Source organism: Salvia miltiorrhiza, chromosome 2 (genome assembly GCF_028751815.1).
Source record: "Salvia miltiorrhiza cultivar Shanhuang (shh) chromosome 2, IMPLAD_Smil_shh, whole genome shotgun sequence".
NCBI classification, from domain to species: Eukaryota; Viridiplantae; Streptophyta; class Magnoliopsida; order Lamiales; family Lamiaceae; genus Salvia; species Salvia miltiorrhiza.
Genome location: NC_080388.1, coordinates 48,210,122 through 48,223,548, shown reverse-complemented (window position 1 = coordinate 48,223,548; position 13,427 = coordinate 48,210,122). Strand labels below are relative to the sequence as shown.

Here is a 13,427-nt window from a genome sequence, read left to right as displayed (position 1 = left end):
GGGGCAGCGGCGCTGCTTGGTTAGGGTTTACAGAGGGGCGGCGCCGCCCCAAATACCTTTCAACCCCGTCGCGCCACTTCCTCCTCCGCCCAAATCTGTCCAGATTCTCGGGTCTCCCCACATCACCATCTCCGACTCCCTGTTTTCCACCGCCCAAATTCTCGGGTCCACCGGCTTGAGGGCCGACGTTTTCTCTAGCCGAAGAGCGGCGAGCAAGCGAATTAGGGCTCACCCCATTTTCTCAGGCAGCGGCACTGGTTTCCATTTGGACACCACTACCTGTTTTGTTCTCAGAAGAACGGCGACCGGCGATTTGAGAAAATGAGGAAGCAGGAGAGACGATGAGAACCGGCGATTTGAGAAAAGTAGGGAGCGGGAGAGACGATGGGAGAATTTGGAGGGGGGCGAAACAGGTCGCGGAGAGAGAGAGAGAGAGAGGGAGAGAGGGTGACGTGGGGGGTTTGTGAGTGTGATGTGGCATTTTTAATGCCACGTTGGCATTCATTTGGCCCGAAAATTTAACGGGCCGGACATTGCAACAAATTGAAAGCTCGTTCAAATTTTTGCAACAAAAAAAAAGTTTGTCAAAAAATCAAATTTGAAAAAAAGTGGGGTATTTTCATGCAATTTGCCCTTTTTCCTGCCAAACCCTCCCTCTATAACATCCATGGCAATCAGTAACTAAAACTTAATACGTATTCATCACTCAAGTTAAATTATTCTTTGCACATCATTACCAAAAATTATTTCTATGCGAATGGAGTTCTCCAATTCACATTACATTCTCACCCATAAACTTTAAGTTATATTTAGATAGCACTAAGCAATGCAGAGCCAAATAATTGAGGAAATAAATTAATAATGCATGTGACAACTTACTTCAAAAGATAGCTCTTGATGAAAAGGAGTAATTCTCTTGATGTAAAAATAAGCTCTCTTTCCTCAGATTTTGGGAACCCAACAATGCAAGCATAATTTAACTTTGATTCATGTCCCTCCAACTAAGGCAATTGTCGTCCAAAAATATTAGGAGACGAAAGAAGGTTTTTCAAGAACCAACAAAGCTATTAGCATATGTCTAGCTATAAAAATACTTATTCTCGATTCTACATTAGCTTGATTTTTCAATTTCATCGCTATATTTGCAGCTTATAATATAACATTATCATTAACCACTGGTATAAAACAAAAAATACGGTGGAGAACAAAACAGAATATGGTTTGCTGTATATAAACCAGATATTCTAAACCCACTTCAAATAAAATGTTTGACTGATAAGTGATAGGTGTCTTAATTGCTTATATATATACATTAATATTAAATATTATATACCCAAACCAAAGCTAGCATCCATGATTAAAATGAAAGTAGAACCCTATTCTCTTTGTTGATGAAAAGGGATGGATGAGAAGCCATAGCGTGCAAATTATTACGATTCAAAGGTTCTCATTAAAAGAGACATTTAAAAAAATCATTTCACCCACACCTTTTTTTCCCTATATATATTGCTTTAAGCTCATCAAAATTTCAGACACTACTAAAAAACTCTATTAACTCTGTTTTCCTACTTCCACTTATAGAGTGGGATTTCCCCATTTTTGTCAGAGCAGAAGCCATATCTCACAATGACAGTAAGAACCCTCCTTTTCTTTTTTTTTGTTCATTCTTGTTTAATCCCATATTTTCTTGTCTAGGATTTTGCTAAAAATCAAGAAAATTGAAGCTCATTGTTTAATATTCTATACCATTATTCAACAATATATATGTTATCGTATTGAATTCATGTCTGGTTCGTGCCAACATTCGAGTGTGGAATGACTAAGAAGTACTACTATTTTTTAATCCCATATTTCCTTTTTGTTTATAACTTTTTTATTTGGTCATTCTTGTTCAATCCCATATTTTCTTCTCTAGGAGTGTGTTAAAAATAAAGAAAATTGTAACTTATGTTCAATAGTCCCTTCATCCCGCGAAACTTGATCAGCAAAGCTTAATTAATCACTTTTGTTTTTTCCTTTATTCACTTTTTAACTTTTCACTTATTACATTTAACACACAAAACACTAGTTCCTTAAAACTCATGTAAAAAAAAGTGATCAAAGACAAAGGGAGTAATATATAGGGCGTGTTTGATATTGACTAATACACTGTATTAGCTAATTTAGTACAGATCAGTCTAGTGTTTGGTATTATTTAGTAATAATGCGGATGACCCGATTTAATCCCACAACCCAGTATTATTAATCCAGATTTCTTAGGATTAATAATACCACCTCCCCCTAGAATTAACTTAAACCAGGATATTCTGTATTTATCCATGATAGCAAATATCAACTCAGTATTAATAATCTGTCATTATCCACGCTAAATAACCTGGTTACAAATTATCCTACGTAATCATTTACTGAAAATCAAACCAGCCCATATATACCAACAATACATGTTATCTTATTGTATTAGTGTTTGGTCCGTGCCAACATTTGAGTCATGTCCACATTGTATGGCTAAAAAGTAGTGTATTTTCTGGAGAGAAAAAATTGGGACATTTTTAGCAGTGCGAAACTTGTCAATCATCTTATTTTATGGGTAGAAATATTAATTTCATGAATTTAATTTGTTGTGCACACTTGGAAAACATTTGAATTAATTCCACGTGTGAGGGCCGATTGGCAGGACCATGCAACCAGTTGGCTGTTTATAGTAATTCATACTTATCCCTTCAACCCCCATTTTCACCTTGTTTGATTTCCTTCATTAACTTTTGCTCCTAAATTTCAAGAATCTTGCATTTATTATTTGTGATATCATCCAACCCGAGATTCAAAGCCATCTCCAATTTGACATTGCATATATAAATCATACGAGTATTTATTATTCTCTCAACCCCCAACTTTACTTCTAATCCTTTTGAATCTGTAATATTCATTCTCAATAATACTTTGGGAGTTTTCTAAACTTGGTACTCGGCAAAATACATTAAATACAATTCGTATTTCAGTAAATACAACACTAGGCACAAATCTGTAAGTATACACGCATGTACCTACCATTTGGGGCCGGGCTTTGACTGAACGCGCTTCCTTCTCCTACCTTTTTCAACCTCTTCTCCCCTTATATATACCCTGCTCGCATGCCCAGAAATAATTATCTGCGAATGCACTAATTCTCAAAAAAATTACACAAACAAATTATGTTTCGAATTTTCGCAGAAAAAAAAAAAAAGACTCTTGAAAAGTGTGTATGAAAATTTGTGTGCGTGTGATTCCGCCACCAGATTTTAAGTGCACTGGGAAGAAAACGGTTGGGAGCCAGAATCCCCATTTCATGCACTAAATTTTTCTGCGAGGCATTCAATTCCTCATTAATCACTCATATTCTCCTCCACTTCTACACAACACATATATCTCTCGCAGTTCACTTGGAGTTATAATTTTAAATTTCTGGTTTGTGATTGTAAAAAATAGAAGATGAGTGAGAATAGCGGAGCGAGGCACCTCGAGGTTACAGTGAATGTGCCGTCGCAGGTGGGGTCCAAGTGCTACGACGACGACGGCCGCCTCAAACGAACTGGTAAGATTTTCTCCGTTTTGAGACAGCTCGGATCCATGGTATGACGTGATTTTTGAGGATTTTTTATTTGGTTTGGTTTGGATAGGAAGTGTTTGGACGGCGAGTGCCCATATCATAACGGCCGTTATTGGGTCGGGCGTTCTGTCGTTGGCTTGGGCGACAGCGCAGCTGGGTTGGGTTGCTGGTCCGACCGTCATGTTGTTGTTCGCTTTCGTCACATATTACACTTCTGTCCTTCTCTCTACATGCTACCGTACCGGCGACCCCGATAACGGCAAGCGCAACTACACCTACATGGACGCCGTTAGGTCCAATCTCGGTAAAATTCACTTTTAATTCTTCACTCTCTTTGAAAATATATGAAATAATAATAATAATAATAATAATAATAATAATAATAATAATAATAATAATAATTTTTTTTTTTGGTGGATTTTCAGGTGGTTTCCAGGTGAAAGTGTGTGGTGCGGTTCAGTACATGAATCTCTTTGGGGTTGCAATCGGTTACACCATTGCTGCATCTATAAGCATGATGTGAGTGTGGATTCATTTGCATTTATATATTTTTTTATTAGATTTAATGTTAATAGATAGTCGTATATATATGAATGGAACAGGGCGATTGAGAGGTCGAATTGCTTCCACAGCAAAGGCGACGCCAGCCCATGTAGAGTTTCGAGCAATCCTTACATGATTGCATTTGGTGTTGTGGAGATCGTCTTCTCCCAGATCCCCGATTTCGACCAGATTTGGTGGCTCTCCATTGTTGCTGCCATCATGTCCTTCACTTACTCCACCATCGGTTTAGGCCTCGGCATCGGAAAAGTTGCAGGTACTCCCCCATTTCAACCCCTAATTTAATTCACCGATTTTATTTTAACAACTATTTTTAAATTTTTTTACCCATCAGAATCTGGGAAAGTCATGGGAAGTTTCACCGGAATAAGCATCGGCACAGTCGTCGGAGCTCAAACGATCGACGAAACACAGAAGATTTGGAGAAGCTTCCAAGCTCTCGGCGCTATAGCTTTCGCCTATTCCTACTCCTTAATCCTCATCGAGATTGAGGTACATTGAATTGATTTCTATGTAGCTTATGTTTAATTATAATGAAATTTCCAATTTGTGCGCTTAATCAATCAATTAATTACTGAATTATGATATCAGGACACGATAAAATCGCCGCCATCGGAGTACAAGACGATGAAGAAGGCGACGCTGCTGAGCGTGGCCGTGACCACCGTGTTCTACATGCTCTGCGGGTGCTTCGGGTACGCCGCCTTCGGCGACCTGTCCCCGGGCAACCTCCTGACCGGATTCGGATTCTTCAACCCATACTGGCTCCTGGACATCGCGAACGCCGCCATCGTGATCCACCTCATCGGCGCCTACCAGGTCTACTGCCAGCCCCTCTTCGCCTTCGTGGAGAAGACGGCGGCGGAGTGGTTCCCCGACAGCAAACTCATTGCGAAAGAGATCACTCTCCCCATCCCCGGCTTCCGCTACAAGATCACCGTTTTCAGGCTTATTTGGAGAAGCATATTCGTGGTGATCACCACCATCATCTCAATGCTCATGCCCTTCTTCAACGACGTCGTCGGAATCCTCGGCGCCTTCGGCTTCTGGCCGCTCACCGTCTATTTTCCGGTGGAGATGTACATTGTGCAGAAGAAGATCCCCAAGTGGAGCTCGCGGTGGATATGCCTGCAGACGCTCAGCGCCGCCTGTCTCATCATATCCATCGCCGCAGCCGTCGGATCCTTCGCCGGAGTTGTGTCTGATCTCAAGACTTACAAGCCTTTCAAGACTTCCTACTGATACTAGTTTGCAGTTTTTGATTAAGTAAGACAAAAAGAAAAAGAAAAAGAAAAAGAAAGAAAATGGTGGGATTTTTAGTTTCTAGTTCATGTTCATAACAGGCCTAATTAAAAAGGCTGTGGATTTTCACAGTATTTACAACAAGGGAAAAAAAGGGGTAACCCTGTTTGTAATTTTCAAGAAATTAAATCCCATGATTTTCCAGTGTAATTTTACTTGTATTTTCTCAGTTGATAAATTAAAATAGTGTAAAATTCTCGAGATGTGCAAAGTGATTGCATCCGTAATTAATTACCTGCTAAATGCTATAATAGTTGTTTTTAATTTATGTTCGCTTGATCTTTCTGTTGTTCCTAGTTTCCCGTGATTATCGAATTTATGCTCTCTTTTTCAAAAATAAAGAAATAGAGAGCCGTACATGAGTGAGTGAGATTCTAAACAGTCAGGGGCCGTTTGATTTGCAATTTAGGATTGATTAGGATTAAAATTATCTTGAAAAATTAGTGTGGATTAGTGTGGATTTATATTATTTCATGGTGTTTGATATCATGGCTATTTAATCCTATATTGTGTTTGATATACATAGGATTATGTTGGATTATATTATCTAATACCAAAACTATCCTCATATAATTTAAAAATATCATGTGTGTCCACCATTACTTGGGCATTTGCATCGATATGCGTGAGGAAGGGTAGCAGAATTTTTATCCAACTTCGCAGTATTAAAGTTATCCGAGGGGGGAGGCCGGATTATTAGTATGGGTTATTCCCACAAAATAGCATGTAGAAGTAGGATTAAGTAGGAGATGACCATATTAATAGAACATGATATCAAACATCACACTAACCTGTATTAATTTAATTTATCCTACCTATAATAGAATTATTGTTAAGCAAATGTCAATACATCTTTAATTATTGGGTCCGTTTGAGTGTGTGGTATAGAAATGAAGGTATTAATTATATAGAGATAATTAATCTATATTCTGTGAGTTTAGTTATTTAAACTATTGTTTGATGACCACTAAATAATGTATGTATAACTAGAATTAGATGTTTGATAGGTTCTGCTAAAATAATTTAACAGATATATTAGATGTTGAAATTACATGAATACCCTCTATTAATACAAGAAGATGACAAAATTATCCTAAGCATAATCGGGGAAAAAAAAGAAAAAAATTAGTGATTGAACATGTAACTCCCACCCCTTGTGCAGCAGACTCCAGACACCTTCCCCCCCCAGCCCACCCCCTTCTACCCCACCTCTTTCTTCCTTCTTCCCCAGGCAAGTTACGCACCCCCATATTTTCTCTGCAAATTTTTTTTTTTGCAGCCTTCTTCCCTATAACGCCGCCATACCCCCAACCAAAATTCATGTTTTCCGTCGCCCTCACCCAGAATAAAATCGCGTCCCGTCTCCTTGTCGCCGTCGCGAGCAGCTCTCATCTCCTCCCGGTAAGCTTGCACCGGCCCCTCCTCCCAAAAATTGCGGCCGGACCACCCACCCTTACCTCTCTTGTTGGTAAGCTTGCACCGGCCCCTTTCAGATTTGTATCGAAAGCAAATAAATTTGGCGGAAGAGAAAAGCATTGAGAACAAAATCCTTACATGCCCAAAAACAGAATTTTGCAGATTTTACCTTCAAGGGGATTTGACGAAAATCTCATCAAAGGACTGAAGAATTCGTATTTTGAAGTAAATTGAGGGATAAAATTGTAAACACAATTTTTAATCTTAAACACTGTTCATCGCAATATTACTGATCAGGTGAGGGCAGGATGTGGTTTCTAAGAGGAACAGTGTTTTTCAGCGGGCTCAGAGATGAATGCGGGCCTAGAGTATTATTAATAAAGCCTATCAAACTGTGAGAAATGGTGGGAAATATAGCATATCTCACCTATTAACCCCTATCAAACATTGGTATACTATTTAGTAGCGAGATTAACTTGTCAAATAATCATAATATTAAAAATAATAAATCTATGCAGCCACATTGTGGCCACCTACAAATTAGTTTAATAAGAAAAATTTTAATTTATTCAATTTATTTTTTAAATGAAAATAAGATTTAATTATTTTATTGTATTGTCTATATTGTACTTATTTTTAATTTTTATTTTTGCATTTTTTATTTTTATTTTATTTTTTTAATAAAAATAATAAAGTTACCAAAAAAGTACAAAAAATCACTAAAATGTAGACAATACAGTAAAGTAATTATTTTTTTATTTTAAAAAATAAGTTAAATAAATCAAAAGAATTTCTATTTAACTAATTTGTGGGTGGCCACAATGTGGCTGTCTAACATTACTCTATTAAAAATGAAAATGTATTTTACCTTAAATACCCCTAGTAAAAATTTAGGATTTTAAAAACAATAAATTGAAATTATATTTATTTTCACTTTTTCCAACAATTCATTAAGACCTAGTTAATTAATAGGGAATTTTGACCTATCTAACTGAGAGTAGTTATGCATTTAATTACATATTAATGAATTATTGAAAAAGGAGAAAATTAATTTATTTTCACAATTCCCCCTAGTTAAACAATTTCAAATACAAATATTCATGTTGATGAGTTGAATTTATGTTTTAGTATTATCAAATTCAAATTAACTTCTCATTTGAATTTGTAATACCTCGTTCCTTCCTCATTAAGTTTAGAGTAATTTTGAACTTAGAAATTTAAAATGATTCACACCGACAAATGAAAACAAGTTTATTTATAATTCCAACAAATAATTTACAAACGCTTTTGTAAATTTAATTATTTAAATTCGTATGCATTGCATATTTATTCAAATTTGAGCATTTACATGGGTGATTTATTTAGCAAAATCTTGAAAAAATATTACAGAACCGATAATTCAAAGCTGAAGGATTTTTATTCACATCACGTCACCTCCCTACTTTTTACAATTCTTACCATCAAGTGAAATCCTACGATACATGCTAACCTTTTTGGATAAGACTTAACATAACATTGAATTCTCTGCCAAGCCAAAATTTTTCCTTTTTTCATTCATACACGAATCATTCAGAAATTCACCAATTTTTTTCTCACAAGAAAATTTCAGTCCAGATAGAAGCAACAACACATATTAACCCAAGACTCTTCAAGGTTTCACCTTTGAACTCTCTTGATTATTTCATTTTACAGTGTGATTCAGCACCCACTTTTAATTAATCTCTGAGTTTATTCACAAATTAATTAGTAATTGTGACTGGGTTTTCTTACTTCACTTTCAGATAACTAACATTTGTTGCTTACTTAGTTCTGATCTAACAACAACATTGTTGATCCCGAACGAGTACATACTAGTGTCCGTAGGGGTGTAACCGAACCGTATATTGGTGTGCTCAAATTCAATTTGTTTAGTATCAAGTCTAATCCCGAACTTTGTTTGACCGGATACTTTGAGGCTCACGAGTTTAATCGAGCCTATACGAACTTTCTAAATTTATACTTTTGATTCAAAATATTTTGATTCAAAATATTGATTATTTTCTTTTAAAAATAAATTATTTCATTTAAAATAATAAATATATAATTATTTTCTTATAACAAACATAATTAATTAGAGATTTATTATAATTATTATTAACTTCAATAGATAAATATAAGTTATACCTACTAATAATTTATATTTTTCAAGTTGAATCACTTAACAAACTTGTTCATAAGCTAACGAGCCGAATACTACCAAACTCAAGTTTGATTTGTTTATTAATCGAAGTTCTCCAAACGAACTTGAACGAGCTTTTTTTGAGCCGAGCTCCGAATAATTTGTGAGTGGCTCAGTTTGTTTACAGCCCTATGTGTCTGTATACAACTTTTTTGCTTTCAGACTACAGACTTCGTAGCTTACTTGCTTTCTAACTTCTAACAACAAAACCTAACTTCAAAAGAGATGAGTGTTTGAAGGTTTTGGTTTCCTACTAAGAAACACACTATCACAATAAAGAACAATTGGAAAATTCAGTGTGTTCGAATCTAGGAATTGAATTCACAATGTAGAACACCTAGAAACTAAGAGAATATATGATCACTGAGAAGATAGAACGTATAATCGCATATATAATCATTTATACTAGGTAGAATTCATTTTTTGTCACGAGTGACTCAATCTCAAAGAACAATAACTTGGTCAAGAAGACAATAGAGAAAAGTAAACTGAAACAGTAACAAAATAAAGTGATCAATATTATAAGGAATCTGGGCAAGGCAATGAATCAGCCAACATGAACTCGATCAGTCCTTAGTCAATATATTCACTACTATGTGTGTCTACCAGTTAAACCCCTAATAGCTTGTGTCCTCTTGTCACTTGTCACGTGCACTTCCATTTTTGATTCAATCTATCCTTACAGTTTTAAGACATACAAGGGACACCGTATGCAAGCTAACTTACTTGACCAACTACTCACGAGGACACCTCAATAAGTGAAATTACCCAAGCAGCATTGAGTCCTAGACAGACTTGGTATTGATACAGACAGACCGTAGTCTACTTCAACCTCTCATGCCCATGATACTCTGGAGACACAAAGTGATTGTGCACACTCTCTAACCTTGTTTTATTGGTGATCTAACTGTACTCAAATAATTAGCGGTCTATTAACTTAATCAAGATAAATTAGACCTCTTTGGAATCAAGCTAAACACTTCGGGAACACACACATGCAGATCATCACTCGCAAACAACCTCACAATTTTAAGAGTTATCGTCATCATGCCCTACTTAGATTATAAAACTTAGCTAGACATAAAGTAAAGAACATAAGCAAAAATAATAAATAAAAACATAATTAAATTGAAATTGAATTTACGATTAATAGGAAAAAAGTGCACGATTGACTCCAAAAACTATGAAATATCACTAAATTTTTACAAAAAGATTCTCATACAAAGAAATGTCTTAAAGTATTATTGTATTAAATTATCGTGTATAATTTATTTCCTAATTTCGTAATTGTAATTAAATCTCAATTTTTGCAACAAGACCAAAATTTTAAAGTATTCTAATAATGTTCTAACTTTTTCATTTTGTAGTAAATTTGTATCTCTTGATCTTTTTCCGCTAGTTCGAAGTTAGGATTTAGACTAGAGGAGATCTATGTTGGGGATGCTCTCGGCTCATTTGATCGCCATCGTGGCATTGACAATATCGTCGATCAAAGTGTTTATTTTTTAGTCAATCTCATTATCAAATTTTAGATGCACCCTTAATTCAAACGTACATTTCACGTCAAAATTCATAACTCATTGAGGGTTTTGAAACACAATATCTGATTAGCTTTTCGTGCTATTAATTTTATCATGAGTGCCTATAATTGCAATTTCAACGGCCTAAATGCATTATATAACTCTATGCCAACTCTTAAGTATACTGCAATGTGCCTACCTAAGAAATGACAATGACCTTGAGGTGAATTACGAAGTATCTTCTTAGCAACTAGGAATCTTGTGTGCACCACATTCTACCAATAATTAATTATCATTATTATCTTTAGTCTTCGCACCAAACATTCAATGTAAGCATATTATTTCTTTTTCTATGAGAATTTCACCATTCTAGCCCTCTTTCTTGATGATGGTTTGTGATTGAAGTGACAAAAGCCACATGACAAACAAGGTTGTGACCTTTTTGGAACAATGCCAAGGCAATGAACTACCTTTTCTATATGAGGTAAAGAGAGCATTAGTTTTATTGAATTTGGCATTTATTGACCATACCTCTCAAAATTTCTACATCAAATTTTAAAAGTGGATGTGATTCTTATGTACATATGCTTCAACCACCCACTATGATGGATGGAGGAGAAAAGCACAACCTCTAATTAAAAAGGGATATGAAGAAAAAATTATGATCAAGATTCCAACAAGTTCATTACCACCATTCATCAATTTATCATCATCAATAAAGCTTTCCACTAGAGAATCTTGGACTTGATCAACTATGTAACTTCTTTTTCACCTTAATTATATACAATAAGTTAGAACGTTGTCGAGTTCTTACTAGCTAGGGAAGAATGCGTGCATAATTTTTTATACACAATGAAGAATTAAGAGTAATAATTCGTGGGAATCTAGCTTGTATTATTCATCATTCTTCATCAAGTCACGGACTGGTCCATTTCATTGAGTTTGGACTTTGGAGTTATCAATAAAACAAATTTGATGTGTCAAGTATTGATTAAAAGAGCTTTCTTTTGCCCTTTTCCCTAGTTGAGATTTTATTAAATTATTATGAAAGATTTCCAAGACTACTATATATAATGGACAAATAATTAAACATGAGTAAGAAACTAGCCACCTTCATATTATATCAATTCAAAATTTGGAATTAATTATTTGGATGGGGACGTGTATGGTTTGCTTCATACATACATACTACATATCAAATAGTATAAAATAAATTACGGGTAAATGCTTATTTGGGTAATGGATCATACTTTCAAGTTTTCTTAGTTAATAGTTAGGCACTTGTTCTTTTTATTTGCTAAAATTGAATCCGTCTACATTTTATTTAAGTCAAGATTAAAAGAGCTTTCTTTTTCCCTTTTCCCCAGTTGAGATTTTATTAAATTATTATGAAAGATTTCCAAGACTACTATATATAATGGACAAATAATTAAACATGAGTAAGAAACTAGCCACCTTCATATTATATCAATTCAAAATTTGGAATTAATTATTTGGATGGGGACGTGTATGGTTTGCTTCATACATACATACTGCATATCAAATAGTATAAAATAAATTACGGGTAAATGCTTATTTGGGTAATGGATTCTCATACTTTCAAGTTTTCTTAGTTAGGCACTTGTTCTCTTTATTTGTTAAAATTGAGTCCGTCTACATTTTATTTAAGTCAAGATTAAGTTGTGTATTTTTCAAGGCCTTAAACTTTTTATTTATATTGAAATGAAATCATTGTGCTACTTCAAAATCAAGAACTAATTTTAACAGAAGTGGAGAGCTCATTGTTAAAACATGACCTTAACTTTTAGTGTTTTCAAAAAAATGATTATATGTTATAAAATTTTAAAATGAGGACTGTATGTTACGAAATTTAAAAATGATTGTTAGAGTATTTCTATACTCTAAGTTTTGTTGTCATTATGTAGACAATGTACCAGAAGTATCTCAGGATGTTCAGATACGATTACAAGCAAAGTACCATTCAGTGTCTGGTACTTTGGCTGATACTTTCTTGTGCAGGTTTCCAGCAGCAGCATTGCGATTTCCCAGCTCATTAGTGTTTGAGTATATCACGTCTCTTATGGTTATATCTCACATTATATCAGCTATATGCTCGAAATATTGAGGGATTATGATTATAGATTGAGTATATCATCTTTATAGAGTTCTACTCAAGATATAACTCTTTCTAGGGTTTGCCTATTTAAGGAAGAGAAGGAGGACGTTTTTGGTGGCTGATTTCATTGATATTCTTCTACATATTGGAGAGTAATTTCGTGGGTTTCAGATCATACAATTTCGTGAGTGTGTGTGATCTTGTTCGATTGCTTTTTCGTGGGTTTATTGAGCAATCTGTTGGGGTAGTGTTTTCTAATTCGTTTGTTGCTTTCTCCAGCCTGTTGGTGGATGATATTTTCATGGGTTTAGGTGGTGAATGTGTAGTATTCACGCTTAGAGAGTTGATTGTCGTTCTTCTCTCAATTATTCATCGTTGTGAGGGTTTGGGAAGATATTGAGGCTAGAAGGCTGGTGGACGTCGCCAACCACCAAATAATTCCTGCAGAATTACCAAAATAAATTAGTATAATGATAAGCAGGGTCGATCCCACAGAGAGCAGATAAACTCATTCAATTCCCCAAAAATCTATAAATTTTGGTGTAGCCACCACGCCTTAAATTTGAGAAGAATTAATTAAAACTAAGAATGCAATAATTCAAATAAAAATAACTCTTGAAATAAATCAATAAAAAAGGTAATTCGGCTCAAATAAATCCACACTAATTCAAAGCTCTGATCATCGACGCAAAGATTAATTAATCCCTA

The 13,427-nt window shown here is 35.1% G+C and overlaps 1 protein-coding gene across 1 annotated transcript; it reads left to right on the top strand.

Annotated features, from left to right (window-relative positions):
* Positions 1-1,481: 1,481 nt before the first annotated feature.
* LOC131011843 (amino acid permease 3-like) lies at positions 1,482-5,652 on the top strand. Its single transcript, XM_057939717.1, has 7 exons — positions 1,482-1,632; positions 3,466-3,571; positions 3,657-3,890; positions 4,012-4,105; positions 4,189-4,403; positions 4,482-4,639; positions 4,739-5,652. Exons 1-7 carry the CDS (start codon positions 1,627-1,629, stop codon positions 5,387-5,389), a joined length of 1,464 nt encoding a protein of 487 aa, XP_057795700.1. The 5' UTR covers positions 1,482-1,626; the 3' UTR covers positions 5,390-5,652.
* Positions 5,653-13,427: the final 7,775 nt, after the last annotated feature.